Source organism: Arachis hypogaea, chromosome 20 (genome assembly GCF_003086295.3).
Source record: "Arachis hypogaea cultivar Tifrunner chromosome 20, arahy.Tifrunner.gnm2.J5K5, whole genome shotgun sequence".
Classification (NCBI taxonomy): domain Eukaryota; kingdom Viridiplantae; phylum Streptophyta; class Magnoliopsida; order Fabales; family Fabaceae; genus Arachis; species Arachis hypogaea.
In genome coordinates this window covers 116494995-116515846 of record NC_092055.1, presented here as the reverse complement: position 1 = coordinate 116515846, position 20852 = coordinate 116494995, and the positions used below count along the sequence as shown (strand labels likewise).

Sequence of the window (20852 nt, the reverse complement as noted above, 5' to 3'; positions counted from 1 at the left end):
CCTAAATGCCCTTCGTGCCTTCATGAAAGATGTTTCCGTAAGAAGACATAATACCAACTATGAAATGAAACAATTTACAAGAACTCACACAATCAAACCCTGATCCACGTATTCTCTTTCAAGTACATGTTTTTCAAATATTGGAGACAGAAGCAGCAGAAAACTTAAGACAGCAACAAATGTTTTTCTAAAATATGGAATTCCGCCACGAGTTTCACAATAATGGGAACCAGGGAGCATTGGATTCCATGAAAGATACAGTTAAGAATTATTGAGATATGAAGAAAGTAATTATAACTTTTATTTTGTAAACCATAAAGGTAAGAGTGACATAAAAAAGTAACAGATAACCTTTTCAGGACCCTAAAAAACCCAATATCATGAGGAGAGGGTGAAGCATGAGAATGCCATAGACTTACCCTTATGATCTGATTTGGAAGTAGAGGAAAAGAAGATGGTTTAAGTGCAAATCGGGGAAGTGGCGATGCTTCAAACAGTGAAGTGATAATAATCAATTATGGACCCTTAATTATTGGCAAGCACAGCTAACTAAGTAGTAAAAACATAGAATTTCTTGTGCTATAGGAATCACATTCATTAACCAGTTAGCATCACATAAATGCTCCAAACCCAAAGATCATAACGAGCAAAGATCATAACGAGCAAGGATCATGGGACTCAATGGAGGATATATATTTACCTATATAATTCGTGGAGATAGCAGTAACATTTACTTTGATAAATTTTCAAAATTGTTAGGAACTACATCTACAAATAATAATAGGAGAGTCATCATTCAAATGCAATAATGTTATATCATATGTGTATGTAATATCATATACTATAATTCTGTAACTACATCAAAGTAAATAACACATATGATCATTTATAAAATAATACCAATCTAGAACACTTACTAACCTACCATTTCAGCAGCATATATATCTCTCCAGTTACTTGTTTCAGGAACTATATGTGTTACTGGTTTATCAATTTCGACTAATTTCACGAAGCTAATATCCCAGATACAAACTCATACACCCTACACCCTTAGAACGGTATAACCCATAAAGGAAATTCAGAGAATAGATAAGAACCTTGAGAAGATGAGAAGACCAATAGGGAAGACTTGAAGAGGTTCTATGACGACAGATTAGGGTTTTTCCAATTTTGGATCCTACAGTCACCAATCAAGTTCACACGAAGATAAAGGGCGGAGCAAGAAGTTGCGTTTGTAGGTGCTGAGTGAATTGGCGGAGCAAGAATTGGAGTCTCAATAGATTTAGGGTTTGTCTTGACGTGGGTGGTACAATTTGGGAGGTGAAATATAGTGAGACTTGAGAGTAACGATGAAAGGCGGAATGCATTCGAATAGCCTTTTCTTTTCTTGCAATTACCATATCTTTCTCATGGAAGATTGTCTTCTCAATGATGATCACCGAAACTTTGATTTTTCTTTTTGTTGCTTTTTTGCTGTCCAGTCCCCACACGTAGAAGGGAATTGGAGAAGAGAGGATATTGGATTTTGATAATCCATTCTTGCCGAAAAATTCCTGCTTTGGCTCTCTGAGGGAACTAAAACAATATCGAATATTTAAAGAAGTTTTTTTTCCTGCTTTGTGTGCTTCATTTTTCCAACTTTTTTCATCACCAACAACTCACAATACATACAAAAACTTTAATTAAAAAAATAGGTACTAATCACTAATCTATATTCTTTCAACCACACATATCAATCCCACGGTCACTCAACTTTTACTTCTTGTATTCAACCGCTATCATCATCATCAAAAATATAAAATCATTGCATATATCATACATTAATAATAATAAAGTCTAATAACCCTTCATTCAATTTATAAGGTTGCAACATTTCATCTTTTTATTTTACATTTTTAGTAAAATTAATGGAAATAAAATAATACTGCCGAAAAAAAATGGCAGGATTAGAAACAAATAAATGGAAATGATTTTAATATGAAGTCTTACTAAAATAAAATAACAAACACTGTCAATGTATGAAATTCAAAATATCTTAAACTTAGACAAATTAATAAAACTCATATCATGAAGATAATAAATGGCTGCTTTTCAATTTATTTTGGTGGCCAATTTCTTTGCGGCATCGATGGTGTTTTCTTTGGCCTTATTGTAATTACTCAGCACTAAATCTAAGGCCAGTCGCATGCGTGCAGTATCGTCCACTGGCTGCATGTTGTAAAATTAATAAATTAGTGAAGAGTCTATTTAATAAGGATACAATGTCAGCAATTATAATGTTATACTCACTGGTATGATAAATAAATTTCTGGCCTCAGCATATAGCTGCCATCTAGAAACCCACATCCCAAAATCAAACCTGATGCATATGTATTAAATATTAGCTTCACTTTTGTTAGATAGTTATTTGAATTTGCTTAAATTCATATAGTAACTTGTCTTACGAGTTTTCTTGTTGTGGAAGATTATGTGGATAGTAGATCCAAAATTCACCGAGTTGATATGCAACTTCATCCAAATCTGATTTACCCTCTAATCTCTCATCAAGAAATTGTTCATGAATCATCCAGTCAATGAAATTTGCCTACATTGACAGGAAATATCATTATAAGTAATTGTTGCTGAAAATTAAATGAGTTATGGGCAACAAATTTAATTTAGAAGCATGAATAACTCACTAGTTGTCGAATCTGTCGCTCCCTTAAGGTTTTTCTTGATCTTTGTTGCATCGGATCTACACATATCTACTTCCTCTTCTTCACGTCAAAACATAATAAGTACCAGCGTTTATAGTTGTCCTTAATTGGTACATAAATCTAAAAATCACAAAAACTCAAAAGTATAAAAACATATCATGGCAAATGATAGTAAATGGGTAGGTTTTAAATTTAAAACAAATACATTAGCTACCTTTGATAAGATGCTAACATCAGATAAATATGCTGAATGGTCCATTACCACAGCTGTTGGTGGGTAGCAAAACGAAAGTGCTTGTTCCGAACAAGTTTTACAATCAAGAAAAATTGCGATTCAAATTGGTTGTTTTATGACACCATATAGTAAATTTTGACTTCCTATGACTTACTGAGACCCTAGGCGGAAGAAACCATATCTTTGGACCTCCAGAACGAATTTTTTCCTCATGAGTCGTTGTGCATGCAACCATTGTTAATCTCTAGCAAGATTAAAGATAACAAATAAAATTAGTATCAGAGGTTTAAAAATAAAAAAATTTAAAGTGGAATTTAGAGTTTTACATTAGCATCTATCTGTCGCATAGGCTTAAGTGCATCGAATGATCTTCTACAACCATCTACACCTTCGTGTACAAGTATTTCCTTGTTGTTGTAATAATAATAATAATAATAATAAATAATCTTACCACATGAAATAAAATGTCTAACAACTTTTATCTATATGTATATTAACAAGATACTTACTCGGGGGGAGTCATTAGCATTATATAAATATATAGCTACCATTGATTCTTCTTCATTAACGAGCATTTCTTTGGGGATTTCAAACGTCAACTGAAATATAAATAATTATGAAATCATAGGCAAATTATTCATACTGAACATAATACTAATAAAATAATTTTTACTTACTGGTATTGTCAATGAACGCAACCTTTCACTTCACATTTGCCAACATCCAACTCATATAGTTGTCCATCACAATTAGTTGCCTGCATATTAGATATATACATTACAAACATTTATTTAGATCATTTTCAGTTTTATTAAACACAGATTTTTATTGTTCATATGTTACTATATTCACTTACTATTAACCATGAAATTCGCCGTTGGCAAATTTTTAAAAAAAATACTTAAAACAGAGATAACTAATTTTTGTTACTTACCCTATTGCCATTTGCTTCTTCACCTCCAGAAGTAGACATTACCCTATTTGCAGGAAGAATTAATGTCTCGGTCAAATTCTGAACTCTTGGCGTATCGTCCTTTGGACCTCTTGTTTTACTATCAAAATCTTTGAATCAATGTATTCAGTTAAACACTGATACATAGGATCTGAGAGTAAATTTAAATGTTGATTGCTGACAAATAAATTGTCGAAGGAGGCTTGCGTGTTCTCATTGAAAAGAGTTTGGCTACACAAGTGCGAAACTAAATTATAGTTAACAGTTTCTTTTGTTTTAGACTATCATACATGTCTCTTCTTGTGAGAAAATACCAAAAAAAAAATAGCATAAGAAGAATCTATTTAATAATAATTTAATTTACATAGTCTTAAAATGTAAAAAATAAAACTAATAAACGAATACTAAAAAAATAATTGTAAGACAATTGACTTTTATTATTGTAAAATTATATAGTTGTTAATTTTAAATATTTAGTAATAGTTAATTAATAAATTTATGCATAAAAATTAGTAATACGGTACAAATTTTAACCAAGATGTAACTAGCAAATTTGTCCGCGATTTACTTACAAATCGATAAATCTTAATGCTCTAGCCCGACTAATTGAAATGTTGCAGTTTATTAGTATCAAGTATTTCTTCAAGACTAGTGGAATGAAACATCTTATGTTTTTGGAAGAATAAAGAGATAGTTTATGAGATTTTTTGTTCAACATACCACTCTTTTATACGTACTTAATATTCAAAAAAATTTTAATTAATTAATTAGATTAATATAATATTACAAATATTATTACATTTAAAAACTTAACGTATTAATTAATTAATTAATGTTATACTAATATAAAATGATGTATTTTTATCAAAATCAAATGTTATGATAAAATACTACATAGTATAATCCGTTAAAAAAAATTTTCATAAAAAAAGTATTTTGATAAACGAGCCATAAAAATTGTAATAAAATAGAAAATAATTACAATATAATATAAATTAAAAATATTCTTAATGTACTCAAATATATGATTACTTATTTAACATGGCTTAAATTGTAACATATTTGCTGAGATTACCATATTCTAATTTTTGTTTGACCGTAAAAAACTTGAAAGTACTCTATAAAAAAAATTATTGTTACTGGAGTTTAAAAGTAAAGAAAAATTGGTGAATATTTTTTTAATGTAAAATAACTAATATACAAAGTAAATTAAAATAGGAAGCCATAGTTGTTGTTAGAAAAAATTGATTATAAAATAAAACTTAGGTAAATTTGTTTATGTAAGATAAGTGATTAATATACATATGTCGTGCTAAGTTGAATTGAGGTTGAGGTCGGGTTTTAAACATAAATCGTACTAGGTTGGGTTGGATTTGTTAGTAGCACGTAGAACATGCTAGTCTATGCTGATTTAGGTTGAAAAAAAAAAAAGATAAAACTCTATGCCCTACCACATTTCATATACATCTTGATGTACAATATAATATCTAACAAATATTACCCTAGTATGATTTAAATATAAATTGATTTAGGGGATTTACGTTTTCAATTTTCATTTAGGAGAATCAAGTCACTACAAGAAAGTACCGGAATAGCGACCGATTTTAGCGACCAAAAAAATTGGTTGCTAATAGCGATACAGAATTTTCAGGACCAAATCAATTTTGGTCGCTAAATCGGTCAATAAATTACATTCAGCGACCGATTTTAGCGACCAATAAATTCGGTCGCTAATAGCAACTGAATTAGCAACCAATAAGTTTTAAATACAACCAAAATAAAATCGGTCGCTATTTTTTTATTTAGCGACCGATTTAGCAACCAAAACAGAAATAATGTGTTTAGAACTATTGACCACAAAAGCGGTCGCTATTTTTTATTTTAGCAACCGATTTTGCAACTGATAGTGAATTAGGGTGAACAATTGTTTGGTTGCTAATTCAGTCACTTAATTAATGGTCGCTAAATCGGTTGCTAATTGTTAATTTAGCGACTGATTTTAGTGACTAAGATAATCGGTCACTAATAGCCACCAAATTAGCGACCGGCTAGTTTTATACAACTAGAATATAAACGGTCATTAAAATCGGTTGCTATTTTTTAATTTAGCGACCGAATTAGCAACCAAAACAAAAGAAAGAATGTCCTTGGACTCTTGGTCACAAAATCGGTCGCTATTTTTAATTTAGCGACCAATTTTGCAACCGATTTATAGGTAAATAGAATAACGTGATTGGTTACTAATTCAGGTGCTAATTTTTAAATTAGCGACCGATTTTATAAATTAATCAGTCACAAAAGCGGTCGCTAAGTAAAAAAAAAAAGATAATATCTAAATTAACCAATCTAACCCTAAGCCACCCACACCATTCTCATCTCCTCCAATCTTCTGCTCGCGTTGAAGTCTTTTTCGCCGCCGTCTCTTGAGGTCCTGTCGGCATCGTCTTCTCCGGTCACGGTGCTATCTCCTGAGGTCTCCTCGTCATCTTCTTCCTCCCACGGAAACCACCGCCTCACCTCCTGCCTCCTCCACCTGCTCCGGCCAGGTTCACACATTCTCTCTCTCTCTCTCTCTCTCTCTCTCTCTCTCTCTCTCTCTATCTCTCTCTCTCTCTCTGACTTTCGAATTCTTTTTCTAATTATCGCTTTTCGTCGTTCGCATTGAGGCCAGCTCATGGAGGAAGAAGCAAATCATATCTGTTTTAAAAGAGGTAAATAAAAACGCTTTTCCTCTCAAATCAGACCTGTTTTCAGTTTTTTTTCTCTGTTTTTGATTTCTTCATTCTCTGATCTAATTACATTTCTTAACACACCACAATATATAAAAAATTTTCAATTACATTTGAATTGTTTTAAACCTAGCTTGAATTAAATACTGTATATATATAGTGTCCAATTTGAAGCATGGCCCAAACACGAAAGAGGAAATGTAGCATACACAAGAGGCAAGGATACATATATGAGTGATCATGCTTTGCATACATTTAATTAATTGCAATTGTACGTGCATATATAGGAAAGGGAATTGGAAAATGTGTTTCTATTGATTTTGTACGTTGATTACTACTTCTGCATTATTATCAAAGTATATTACTCCACCGACATTTTCTTCTAAATGTGTTATGATTTATGAAGATTGAGGAGAGAAGAACAGCTTTGTTAATTTGTTTTTATTAATTATTAAAGGGAAAATTCTGCATCTTAGTGTTAGTGGAGTAGACCACTAATGGGAGAAATGATTAAGGAACTAAAGAAGGAACTAATATGACTAAGCATAAAAAGGAAACAATATGACACAGTCACTGTGTATTGAGGGGAAAAATTGCATATAATACTGTTGAGATATGATTAATTTTGTTGTGTCTATATTTTAGTAACAAGATTTATAGTGTAGATTGCTATATAATATAGATTCAAAACTCAGAGAACAGAGAATAGAGATTGAATGCATAAGAGAAGACAACCCTCTTTTATAGCTTTTGCAAAGCTCCACATGCTACAGATCTGATATATAAAACTTGGTTATGTAAATTTTTCATGAAATTTCTACTATTTTGACTTTATTGTTAGTTTGGGAGCTATATTTTGGTTGTAGTTAGTATAGGGTCAAGACCAATTGGTTGTTCAAATATGTTGTCTTCTAAATTATAATTGTGAATAAATAAGCAAACTAGAATAACATGTGCTTAGAGAGGAGGAGGTTATATTTCCATTATGATTGCATTGCTTTTGAGTTAACTTGATTAGTTCATATATTTGATTTTATGTATTTATTGGGAAACCAACTTCAATAAGAAATAATGGATGAGTTATGATCTTGAGGTTCTGTCCTTCATAAGGTATGGCTTCAGATTTATGTTTGTTTATCAAACTTGTTATAGAGGGGAAATTCTATTTGACAATCCTTTTGCATTCTGATAGTGTTCATTTAATTTCTTATTTGTTCTACCAATTTATGCATGACTATTGATTATGGAATTCTTTTTTATTTTGATTCTTTTGAATCCTGTTTCGCTCTACATGCTTGGCCGCAAATGCTTGAGGTTCTGTCCTTCATAAGGTATGGCTTCAGATTTGTGTTTCTTACATGATCTTAATTGTTTAGAATGTAAGAAACTAATTCATTTTATTATTGTTTTTTCCAGGACACTTACAAATCCTGTTTCAGCTATCAAATGCCTTGAATCCATAAAGGAATATGTTTTTTTTGCATCTGAGTATCCAGTGATCATAACTATAGAAGATCATTTAACAAAAGATCTTAGAGATATATTTGCAGAGGTATATATGCATTTTAAGCTTTTCTTTTGTTATTATTCTTTAAATTCTTCTAATTTCATTTCTTTTTTGTTTCTTGCAGATGGCAACTCAGTTTTTTAGAAAAGTGCTTTTCAAACCTAAAACAGGTTTTTTGAAAAAATTTCCTTCACCAAAATCACTTAAAAATAGGATAGTTATATCCACCAAGCCTCCAAAAGAAAGCTTCGAGGAGAATCGAATCAAGGACAACGAAAACTCTTCTCCTATGCAGAATGGAAGTGATTCATCTGAGGAAGAAACATGGGGAAAGGATTCCCCAGATTCCATGGTGAGAATTTATCTAAGATTTACTTAAATAATGATACAAACCCTTGTGTTCTAAATTCTAATGTTACTTCATTCTTCATGTTTCAGCAAAATGAAAGTGATGGTGATAATGAAGGAGATAACAATTCATGTGAATGTGACAAGAAATCATACCAATAATTTTCACCTGATTACAAAAGCTTAATCACAATTCAGAATAGAAAATTAAAGGGTAGTTTGAAGGATAAACTGAACCCTGATGGTGGTCTTAGACGCCTTAGTTGGAATGAGAAGACCCTTCTAAAGGCCTTAGAATCTCATAGAGCAGACATTGTTAGGTACACAAAAATGTTCATCACATCACATTCTATTACATGTATTTTATGAAAATTTTGGACATTCTTATTTCGAACTATTATATTTTTCAAGTTCACCCAGAAAAATATATTAAGGGTATATTTGAGCGCGATGCGAGTCAAATCCACACATTTTAAACCACATATTGGGTGGATTTATGGAGCTCAAATGGTTGCATTCAATATGCAGGTTAGGGAACTATTTATGGTTGATGTAAACTCCGTTAAATTAGTAAATAATTAGTCAATAAATTAATTTTTAATAAAGAAAGTTAGAAATGTGAATATTATATTAAATTAGGATAGAGCTGATCAAAACAAGAATTTTGACACTATTTTCAAAGAATTCGGCCCAAGATTGGACCGAACGGACCGAACCAGTTGAACTGGGCCCAAATTGGCCCCGTAGGCCCAACCGGCTCAACACTTAAGTAAACCGAAGCCTCTTCTTTTCCCCAAATCATTAGAAGCAGCACTGAAAGCTAATAGGGGAGAGGAGAAAAGAAAACATTTCCAAACCCTTACGCTAATTTCAAATCCCTGTATCTCCTCCATCCGAGCTCCGATCGCCGCACCGTTTGTAGCCACACGACCACCGCGTCGAGCTCTATAATTCTACCGGAACAATTTCATAGGTAACTCACTTTATTGCTCTCATCCTCTTCTTCCCCCAAATTTTTGAAAATCATATAGAGATGTTGAATTTCTTTGCTTTTTGGTGTTTTAGGATCCAATTAACTTGAGGAAAATGTTCACTCTTGCTTATATGAAGCTTGGGTAAGGTGAGAATACTATAATTCTATCTATATATTCTGAATTTGTGTTTTGGATATTAAATTGGGTGTATATGTGTTATGAATGTGTATTAGATTGTGAATAAATAATTGGAGCTTGAAATTGTGGATATTAGAACTTGGAGGAAGTTGTTTTATTGAGCTTTTGAGGGGCTGTGTTTATTTTGGTGAGTTGCCTTGGACAATACGTGGAAGCCGGCCAAGGTATGGTTTAGGTTTCTTGCATTTAATATATAATATTCTATGAAAACTTAGGCTAGATGACCATAGGATAGGTTGGAATGTGTGTGCATGTATTTATTGCTTAGTGTCTTGTTAAGAAGTATGTTTTGGTTTGATGCTTTGTGGCTGGTTGGCGAAGCTTGATGGATTGTTGTTTAGTGATTTGAGGATATAAACATATAAATTTAGGACTTGTGAGCTATGGTTTTGGTTGATGGATTTTGGGAAGTGTATGTGTATTATTGTTAATTTAAGGTATGAACTATTATGGTGGTTATTTTGATAACAAGGAAGTATATAACATGTTGATAATTGTAGGTTTGGTAATGAATGGAATGAGGTTTAAGAAGTTTGTGAAATTTTGGTTTTGGGCCGAACTTCGGCGAGCTGTAACTTAGCCTTCAAACCCTCAAATTGTTCCCAACTTGTTTTAAATGAAAATTGGGTTCGTGAAGTTTATGCAGTTCGAAGAACGGATGAAAAATGCTTTAAAATTATTAAGTTATGCTCGTCGGAAGTTTGGTTGAAATGATGTAAATTCTGCAGCTTTCTAACTTAATCAGATTTTTTTGGGAAAACGTATGCCCATGCGTACGCGTGGCCCACGCGTATGCGTGGCATGGAATTTTTGACCGTGCGTACACGAGTATCCCTATGCGTACGCGTAATGGGTCAACATGCATTTCCACGCATATGCATGATAAGGGGATGCGCGCGCAAGCTGCCGTTTTACACTCCCATGCATACGCGTGAGCTACGCGTACACGTGACCCATTTTTCAGCAAACATGATTTTTTTGAGTTTTAAACTCTATTTCAAACTTCTAAACCTCTATTTTCATTCTTCTAGTCATAAATAATAGTATTAGACTTAATAATCAAGTGAAGTTAGGAAATAGGGATAACTTGGAGCTGAAGTAAAGCTGAAAAAGTGACGAATTGAATATGAAATGCTATGAATGATTATGTATGATATTTGGCTTAAATAATCGAATGATATAAGATACGAGATTCCTTGGGTAAAGTACCGTGGCTTGCCACCACGTGTACCAGGTCAAAAACTCGATACTATGTTGACCCTACGACGTAAAGGTGACCGGGCACTTACAAATTTCCGGGGATGTTACCCCCATTGAGCAATATTGATTATTTGAGAAAAAGCTATGCATAGACTCTTGGGGATGCATGTCGAGGGACAGTCCAAGGGTTTAGCAAACCAGACTTGTCGGGTTGGCTTGATAACCGACAGATGAGACTCATCAGCCATAGGACAGGCATGCATCATGTGCATATTACTTGAATTACTTGTTTGTGCATTAACTGGGTGTCTTAAGTGTATTTGCTATGTTAAATGTATATTTGTTACCTGCAATACTTGTAACCTTCTTATGCTTGTCTTTATCTGCTTATTTGTCTGTGATATGTTGACGAAGATAGAAGTATTGAGGAAAGGCAGTGGGACTTAGATTTAAGATTAAGTTAAGTTAAGCTTAGATACTCTTAGAAAACCACCTTTTATGGTTTCTGTTTAATACTTTAAGCTTTATAATTTGAGTGTCGGCGTTCTAGGATTGCCTCTGGCATTCCCAGGACCTTATATCTTATATGTGTGGCACCTTTACCATGTTGAGAACCTCTGGTTCTCACCCAATGCTATGTTGTTGTTTTTCAGATGCAGGTCGAGAGGCACCTCGTTAGGCATCTGGACTTTTGAAGCGAAGTGGTTGTCGGGTTACTTTTGTTGTATAGTCATGTATATATATATATATATATATATATATATATATATATATATATATATATATGTACTTAGTGTTCTCTCCGCATGACTTGTTCCTTTTGACCCTTTTAGAGGCTTATGGAGAGACAGGATTTTGTTTATGTAAATTTGGGTTTTGGATATGTATATATATGTGTATATATTCTCCGGCCAGCCTTGACTTTGTGGGCTGAGTCAGGAGCTTGCTATTTTGTATCTTTGGCCTTCTATTCTTACTTTTATTATCTTATACGTGATAGCTATAGTTTTCTTAGTAAGAAAGTTAACTCGTTTTCTGAGCATTCCATTTTTATTTTGAAAATTTTATTTCACCTGTTCTTCAAGGCTCCTAGTTTATTATATTCTTTCTGATATTATATGTACACATTTTATTTTAGAGGTCGTGATACCACACCACCTCTGTTTTACGACTTAAGCGTAAGGCTCTGTGTGGTAGGATGTTACACTTGAGGCTAAATATTTTCAGTTGAAGAACTTAAAATGAGATTACTAATATATGTTATGTTAAAAATTTGAATGTAACAGGGGCATGGAAAACAACTATGGTTGATGCAAGGGATGTTCAGAGCAAATGGAGGATGTGGTTATGTGAAAATGCCTTAAATTCTAATGCAAAAACATACATCAGTGTGACAATGATTATGATCCTAAAGTTAAAATGCTAGTGAAGAAGACATTAAAGGTAAGCATGTATCAGTTATCACTACCATGTATACTATCAAATTTCTCTTGTTACATATTGAGATTGATCATGATATCTTAATAACAGGTAAAAGTGTACATGGGGAATGGATGGAACTTAAATTTCAGTCCTACACACTTTGATAAGTGTTCCCCCTGATTTTTTTGTAAAGGTCAGTTCTAATGCATAAGTTATGTTGAGTTTTATTCTTATAACGTTAATTTAGATAGTGTTCAGATTTTTTTTCTAGGATATAAATACAAAAACAGTAGGTATAAAAATACATTTGATAATTAAGATAAGAAAGAGATTCATGTGTAATTATTTTCATGTAAAATTAATAGTTAAATATTGTTAGATGAATTGATATGTTCAATTATGGACAAGTGGTTCCCCGTTTGGGAAGAAGAGTTTGAATTCCCGTTAACAGTTCCAGAGCTTGCTTTGATGAGGATACAAGTGAAAGACAAAGATCAAGGCAAATATGATTTTGTTGGCCAAATATGCTAGCCAGTTTCTTGTAGTGTGAGGTATATATTTATCTGCAAATGGAAAAACTCAGACCTGGATTTATCTGAGTGACAGATCACTGTACATGAGTCACCACACCAAGAACAACTCAACGTATGTTTTAGTCTTAATTATAATTTATCTTCAATATGTGATTTGCTCTTATTCATTGTTTGCTCTTATTATTTCAGAGGGTTTATGGTGAGGAACAAAAGAAGTGTGCAATAACAAAATGGACCTGAGATTGAAGCTGCCACCTTGTGGTGATGAGAAAGAAGAAGAAAGGAGGAGGAAGCTGAAGAGTTTATTATCGGTGATCAAAGATGGCAGCATCACATATATGTAGTATAACATAAATATAAATTCGTTGTATTTGTGTGGATTTGTTTCTGCCATCATTTTCTTTCTCAATACATATATGTAGTATACATAAATATAAATTTATTTGCATTAGAATTCATTTTCCATTTCATCTTTATACGATTTTACTTTTGCCTTTATTTTGATTTTCAATAATTGTTGGCATTTAATCCTAATAAATAGTTATCTATCTTTAATTATTTATATATTTTGTTGAATTAGAATTATATTTAAAAATTAAGTTTTAATACTGATATATGCAAAATTTAGTCAAAATTTATAATTAGGAAGCAGCAGTAGTAACTGATTTATCGACCGATTTTGAAATTTTGAAGTTAGCTATTAGCGACCGATGTAGCGACCGAAAAATTAGCGACCGATTTAGCAACCAAAATATTGGTTGCCATTTAGTGACTGAATACCTCAGCGACTGATTTAGCAACCGAAATATTAGTTGTTATTTAGCGACCGAACTTGTTAGCGACTGATTTAGCGATCGAAATTATTTAGTATGGGTTAGGTCGCATTGGTTGAAAATTGGTCGCTAAAATCGGTTACTATTTTGAATTTAGCGACCAAGGTTTTAGCGACCACCAGAATCGGTCGCTAAGCGGATAGCAAGCGATTTTCAAGAAATATCGGTCGCTAAATCGGTCGGTATTCTGTTAATTTCTTGTAGTGAGTAAATTTAATCATCTTTTATTTTAATTAAATAAAATAACTTTTAGGATCTATGTATAGCCATCATGTAAGACCCAAAATTTTTGGAAAAATCTTATTATGAGCTAATCTCAAGTTTATTTATTTATTAAGGACTTTATTTTCAGAAATTATTTTATAAAAAGTAATTAAATTTCAGTTTTAATAATTAAAATAGAAATTTTATTTAATGTTACAATTATCGAATTATTTTCTATATTTAAATTATACAAATTTAGTAGTTATAAAACAATAAGAATTTTATAGATTTGATTTAAGTAATAGAGATTTTGGAATTTAATATTTTAAGTTTTATTAATAAAAATTAATTAATCATATTATTGTATATTTTAAATTAGAATACTTGATTAAGAGCCAACTAGTAAATTGATAAGTAATAGTATTTTTAAAAGCAATTTTTAGAATTTATTTAGGTTTCAAATAAATATTCTATCCCCAAATCAAAAACCCTAACCATAATTCCCAATTTGATTTTACCCTAAATTCCTAAATTATTTTTAAACAAACAAATCCTAACCCCTTTAACCTAACCCTAACCGCCTTGCAACCTCCCCCCAAACCTCAACACTACCCTCACATTTCCCCTTCAGCAGCACAACACACACACTCTAAAACAGAAAGAAAGAGGAAATGGAAATAAGGAAAGGGATGAGAGCAGAGGCGGATCCGAGAGAGAGGAAGAGAGCGTCGAGGGAGGAGCTGTCCGCACCGCCATCACGCGTCACCGTCGCCAAGCCTCATCGCCATCGCCACTGGGGCCGCCGAGCCTCGTCGTCGCCACTGGGGCCACCGAGCCCTCACCGTCACTATTGGGTCGACATCGCCGCTAGTTCCACCGAGAGGAGAGTTCGCGCGAGAGGGAGGTGACGTCAAGAGAGAGAGCCGCGCAAGGAAGGGGAGTTCTGTCCAACCGTCACCGCTACTGTCACGAGTTGGGGGTTGTGCCGCCAAAGCTCTGTCACCATCCATGGAGCCGCAGGTGTGCATCGCCATCGAGAGGAAGAGCGCCACGCTGAGGGAGAACCAACTGGAGAGAGGAAGAGGCGTCGTGTCTGCTGCGAGCCCGCCATCGTCACCCTCATCGCGACTTGTCACCGCCGCTGTGAGCCTCTTCTCCTGTCATTCAAGGATCTGTGCTCCGTCGCCGTTTTGCCACCGTTGGAGCTGCCATCTCCTTGGTAAGCTTTACCCCTGTTCTGGTTTTTCCTCATTGTCGGTCAAAATCCTGGTTACTATAAGAGTTGTTACTGAGATTGTTTGTGCCAGGGATTGTTTATCTTGAGTTGCTCTGTCATACGCCACCGTCGGAGCCATCATTCTGCTTCTGCCCCTCTTGCTCTGAGTTGTTCCATTGTTGCAGCAAGTGTTGTTATTGTGGCTGCTCGATTTAGTCGCACCTCTTTAGTATGGTAAGTTATTCCTTTATTCAGTTTCGAACTTTGTCATTCAATATTTTATTATATATTGTTAAGATTCTTGCGACGTTAATGCAATAGGATCGAGATCCAGTCACTGCACGTTGGTGAATTTAAGTTACTGCCGTGGGTGCAAATACCGTGGAGCTGAGGTTGAGGTTGCGGTTGCTGCTGATCAAAGGTCGAGAGGAAAGGTTTTCTTTGATGTGTTTGTTTGTGGGTTTCGACTTTCTGAGGTAGGGTTTTTCTTAAAATTTATTTTATATTACAGAGTTGTGATAAATAGATATTGATGCAAAAAGATATACTTCTGTGATTATATTTGTCTTGTGGATGTGTTGGTTTGTTGGACTGGATTATTGGGTGCCTGATTGCGTGAGTGGTGTATGGTTCTTGTTAAAAACCGGTTTGAAATGTTATTTATTTGATTATTATGAAAGGTGGATTTTCTTGGTTTTGGAGTTTACTTGGTAATATAAATGAATCGATTTTGGAAATAATTTGAGATATGAAAATAAATTGATTTTCGGAGCGGTTTGATTCTGAGTTGGTATGATTTTTATAAATGATTTAATATTTGAGCTGATTTGCTTTTAAAAAAGAGTTTTATTGTTGGAATTGGTTTAATTTGAAAATAATTTGACATTGAAACTGGTTCAACTTTGGAAAATGTTTGAGAATTGGAAAAGGTTTGAGAAATGATTGGATGGGACCCGAGAAGGGTGGCAGTGTCCGAATTTTAGAGGAGATGCTACCAAAATTTTATAAAATTGAAAGTTTTATTTGAAGTAATTAATTAAAAAGATTTGTTTTTAAGCATTTTATGTTTTAAGATTGATTTATTTATCAAAGAAAGAATTATGTTTTGAATTAGGATTGTTAATGGATGGAAAGAAAAGAAGGATGATGAGGATTTTCTTTGAAATATGGTTTTTGAATGAATTTGGAAATGAGATTTGGATTGATGAATGATTATGATGTTGAGAATGTTGAGATATGATCTTTGAATTATTCATATGGCTTATGAATTTGAAATATCTGAGATACGAGGTTCCCTGGATTAAGTGTCGGGGCTTGCCACCACGTGTACTAGGTTGAAAACTCGATACTCTGTTGACCCTACGACGTAAGTGTGACCGGGCACTATATAAATTCCCAGGAATGTTACCCCCATTGAGAAATATTAATTATTTGAGAAAAAACTATGCATAGACTCTTGGGGATGCACGTCGGGGGACAGTCTAAGTTCAATTCAGACTTGTCGGATTGGCTGGATAACCGACAGATGAGCCTCATCAGCCATAGGACAGGCATGCATCATATGCATTTGTATGCTTTGCTTGGGTTTAAACGGGTTTTGGTGTGCCTAATTGTTAAACTGTTCTTAACTGCTACCTGAACTATTTGCTGTAACTGCTACCTAAACTTGTGCTTTCCTTGTCTGTCTTGCCTGTGTTTGTCCTAGTGTGCTACATTTGAGAATGAACTTTGGTGCTGAATTGATGATTGAGTTGATTGGTTGCGTGGTTGGTTTCTGATTGAGATTTTCTTATGAGAAAATAAAGACTTTGGACTTCCGAAAGATTAAACATTGTTTCTTTGAAAAGGTTTTGAACAATTACCTATTAGTTTTTAAAAAAGATTCATAAGGCAATGATAATCACTGAGCTTGAAAACAGTTTTCTTATTAAATATCTTCTTATAACAACTTTGAAACTCCGTGGTGAGACTGTGTGGTTAAGTTCTCACCCCCTACAGCTTTACCTTTTCAGGAACCGGATGAAGAATCATTATGAAGAGTTATACTGCGTTTGGTTTATATGTTGCCCGGATGAAGAATCATTATGAAGAGTTATACTGCATTTGGTTTATATGTTGCTGTATTAATTAGATTATTTTCTTCCCTCGTCTTTGTTATTACAATTTTGTAAGAGGGATATGAGTTGTATGTTATATATATATATATATATATATATATATATATATATATATATATATATATATTATGTAAGAAGTCTTGTATATGAATCTATGCCTGCTTGCTTTTTTTAAGATAAAGTATTTATTTCCAATTTTCAAAGAAATCAGCGATACGGTGTTGAGTCACAGGCTCCTATTTTAATATTAAATATATAAAGTAGTCCTAATACTTCTTGCTATCAGAGTGGCGCAGCCGAAAGCATGACATTCTGGTAGTGAGGGTACTACACATCATGTTAAATTAAGCACTTGGAATATATTTTTTATTATGAAAACAAACTGATCCATTTAAATTGAGAAAATATAGTTAAATGTTTATTTTAATTGAGCTTAAAATTATATTATAATTTAAAATTATTAAGGATAAACAAAACTATGTAATATATTGAACCAGCTTAATTAGCGGTTTTTATTCAATCCTAAAAGATAAAAAAAATTAAATCTCAAAACAAAGTAAAATCATATTTTTCTTAGGATTTTATTTTTTTTATTGTATTATAAAAAATGTAAATAGATATAATTCAAATTAATAAATTTAATTTAGTTTTATAAAGTTGTTTACAGTCGTATTATTAAATTTATTTCATTAATTTTATTTAGTCGATTTAAAAAAAATAACAGTTTAAAACAGTTAAATTTTATCTACACAATAAACACAATGGAATTTTTTTAAATTAAAATTTTTTAAAAATATGTACTCTTATTGGTTTGATGGGTTAATTTAAATAAACGTATTCGTATTAATGAATACATGTACATGTATTTAAAATATTTAAATTGTAATATTTTGAATAAATATCCTATTTTTTTTGTTAAATTTTTGAAATTATGATTAACACTCATGTTATTGTAAATCATTTTGAAAACAATACAAGTACATTCGTTGGTAATCTTAGAATTAAATATAATATAATTTTATCATGTTTTAGAACCACAAAATTTTAATTTAAAAATAATAGGATTATTTTTATCACAAAGGCACACATATTCCTTTGATTTGTGCTTTGGTAGTGTGGGATAGGTCGTTACATGTTAATTATAGTAGATGGTGCGGAATAATTAGTTGCATATAAATCGCGCTACCATGATGGCGTAGATTTTAAAAAATAAAAGGGTACACATGCTACCTGGAACAAATTATATATAATTTAGATACTTTTTTCATAATTTGTGGTTTTAATCAGAAATACATAATTGAGATTTATCTAAAAGATACACTACAAACAGCATCTTGCGTGGTGATGCTTTCATTCTGCACGGTTTTCTTTTCTATCACTTTTTTTTGCGTTAAACTTAATCTTCAAAAAAAATAAAAACACATGAATAATGTCAGATTGATAATTAAATAAGTTAACAATCGAATAAAATTTTATAAATAATTGCTAACACGTAGACATAAAAAAAGGTATGGTATGGAATGAATAAATTTAAAAAAAATTAAAATAAAATAAAATTAGTCACCAAATAATTATTAAAAAAATTGACGTTACGACCTCTTTGAACTACTCCTAGTTGCACGACCAGTCATGGTGTCGCGTTATTCGTAATATGAGTGCTGAAAAGGAGTGGATAACAAAAAAAAATAAAACAAGTTAATAAAAAGGCTGAATAGTACTCACATTATTCTAACAGTTATTTATAAATGTCATGGACAAGAATAGAACAAAGCAGAGGAAAAGAATGCTAAAACAAATAATAGATACATCATCAAGGTAACCGATCCAACTTTATTCTACAACTGAATATGGTCGTTATATTATGATCGGTCTATGTGAATAATAGATCTAAGCCCAATTTTGTGTTTTTCTTAACATTAATTTAATTCTTAATTATTATCCTGTACTATTTAATATAATAGAAAAATACCATTTTATTATTTATTAGTACATATCTTTAGTACAAGATTTTAAACATTTTCCAAAATTTTGTAGATTGTTTTTAATTACAATTTTTAAATCATGAATCATTCATCCCTGTGTAATAATTATTCTGCAACATAACTCATTGAAAAATGTATTAGATTAATATTTTAGCGTATGTTTCGTGAAGAACGATGTAATCATTTTTTCAACTTCAAAAAGCTACACTACTCATATATGTTCCATGTTTATGACTATGAATATATTAGAATAAAAACTATTTATATGTTTTTGCTTTCAATTTTATTATTTTCGATATTGTAATTCCTAAAAGATATCAACTATATATTTTTAGTTAAAAAGGAAAAAATAAAGTACCTTCTTTGTGATAATTTTTTTATACGAATTAATTTTTATTAAATTTTATGTACTCTTTAGAATACGATATTAAGGTTTATTAATTATTTAGTATCTGTTGATGCTTTAAATATATGTTTGTAATTTGTGTGTTATGTGCAACATTTAAAATACAGCTTTCATGGAAGTTTAAATACGGGTAACAAGAAACAAAAGGAGGTGAACTCACCCCTTAACAAGAACCAGTCTCAACACGTTGAAACTCACTCACCACCCAACGACAACCAGTACCACCACCAGTGTGAAATTATTTTTACTAATGCAGTTGATAAGATGACAACAGCCATAACCTCTCTAACGAAAATCCTCGAAACACAAACACAAATGGCTTATCCATTGTATGCTGTTAATAGAACTAGATCGGACAATCCGTACATAGAAAATTTAGCTATTAATAATTCGACAAATATCAATAATTCAAAAACTGATAACAAAGTTGACATAGATAAAATAATGAGCAAATTCATTTGATCCCAAGAATGTCATAAAACAGTTGTACAACCCAGCCTACACAAATTCTCCCCTAGCAACAATTCTGATAAGCACGCAAACGACATTACTCCCCATGAAGATCATCTGAATTAGATTGGAATTCAAATACGGGAATATATATTGGTAAAAAGGGTACCTCATAATTTGTGTAGCCGCGGCGTTCATGTGGCCCGAAAATTCCACAGGTATGTGTAAAAAAACATGAACTTGTATTGTAATGACATTGTTTAGTATTACTATTTTTAATTTTATTGTTTAATTATACATGATGATGGCTTCGTGTTTGCAGTGGATGCTCATTAGTTTTAAACCATCGGAGGACATGATTCTAACGACGGATGAGCTTGCTTGTGCCGCTCATATTTTTGGCCCGAATTTAAAGTTCCAAGTTAATCGGTAAATCCTTATAACGCTATTTGATTTGATGCAAGTCTATTTTATACTTTGGTAACAACAATTTCCTGAAATAAATATTTGCATGTGTATTCGTAAAGGGATGAAGTACTGGTGTCAATTCGTACCTCATATGAAAATAGAGAAAGTTTAACCACGTTAATTCCAGGAGAACAAGTCATCCAAGATGTAAATATTTATTTTTTTATTATTTAACATGAAAAGTACAAAATGTTAATGTTATGTATCGTAAGATTAAAAATATACAAATATATTCATTTGTAGGTTATAGATTCCCTTACTTGCATTCTCACACAAGAGCATAAAAAGCTTAAAAAATTGTCATCCGTATGATTTCTGCCAACAACCTTTTTGGTAAGTTTCAGTACAAAAATACGTCGAGAAAATTTGTATTTGATATTTT

At 32.3% G+C, this 20852-nt stretch overlaps 1 protein-coding gene and 1 long non-coding RNA gene across 2 annotated transcripts; both read left to right on the top strand.

The window, feature by feature from the left end:
• The first annotated feature begins 6197 nt into the window (after nt 1–6197).
• LOC112784247 (phosphoinositide phospholipase C 2) lies at nt 6198–8864 on the top strand. Its single transcript, XM_072229903.1, has 5 exons — nt 6198–6429; nt 6555–7943; nt 8029–8164; nt 8244–8471; nt 8558–8864. The coding sequence occupies exons 2-5, from the start codon at nt 7843–7845 to the stop codon at nt 8627–8629; spliced, it is 537 nt and encodes a 178-aa protein (XP_072086004.1). The 5' UTR covers nt 6198–6429; nt 6555–7842; the 3' UTR covers nt 8630–8864.
• Nucleotides 8865–9594: 730 nt separating this feature from the next.
• LOC112784248 (uncharacterized) lies at nt 9595–13259 on the top strand. Its single transcript, XR_011878695.1, has 4 exons — nt 9595–9803; nt 11493–12282; nt 12370–12906; nt 12984–13259. It is a non-coding gene; the product is annotated as an uncharacterized lncRNA (long non-coding RNA).
• Nucleotides 13260–20852: the final 7593 nt, after the last annotated feature.

Excerpts from the sequence above, each read along its gene's own strand:
- LOC112784247 (XM_072229903.1), top strand. The coding sequence starts at position 7,843 with ATGACTATTGATTATGGAATTCTTTTTTATTTTGATTCTTTTGAATCC. Across the intron at positions 8,165-8,243 it reads TTAGAGATATATTTGCAGAG|ATGGCAACTCAGTTTTTTAG; the intron begins GTATATATGCAT and ends TGTTTCTTGCAG. Across the intron at positions 8,472-8,557 it reads AGGATTCCCCAGATTCCATG|CAAAATGAAAGTGATGGTGA; the intron begins GTGAGAATTTAT and ends TTCATGTTTCAG.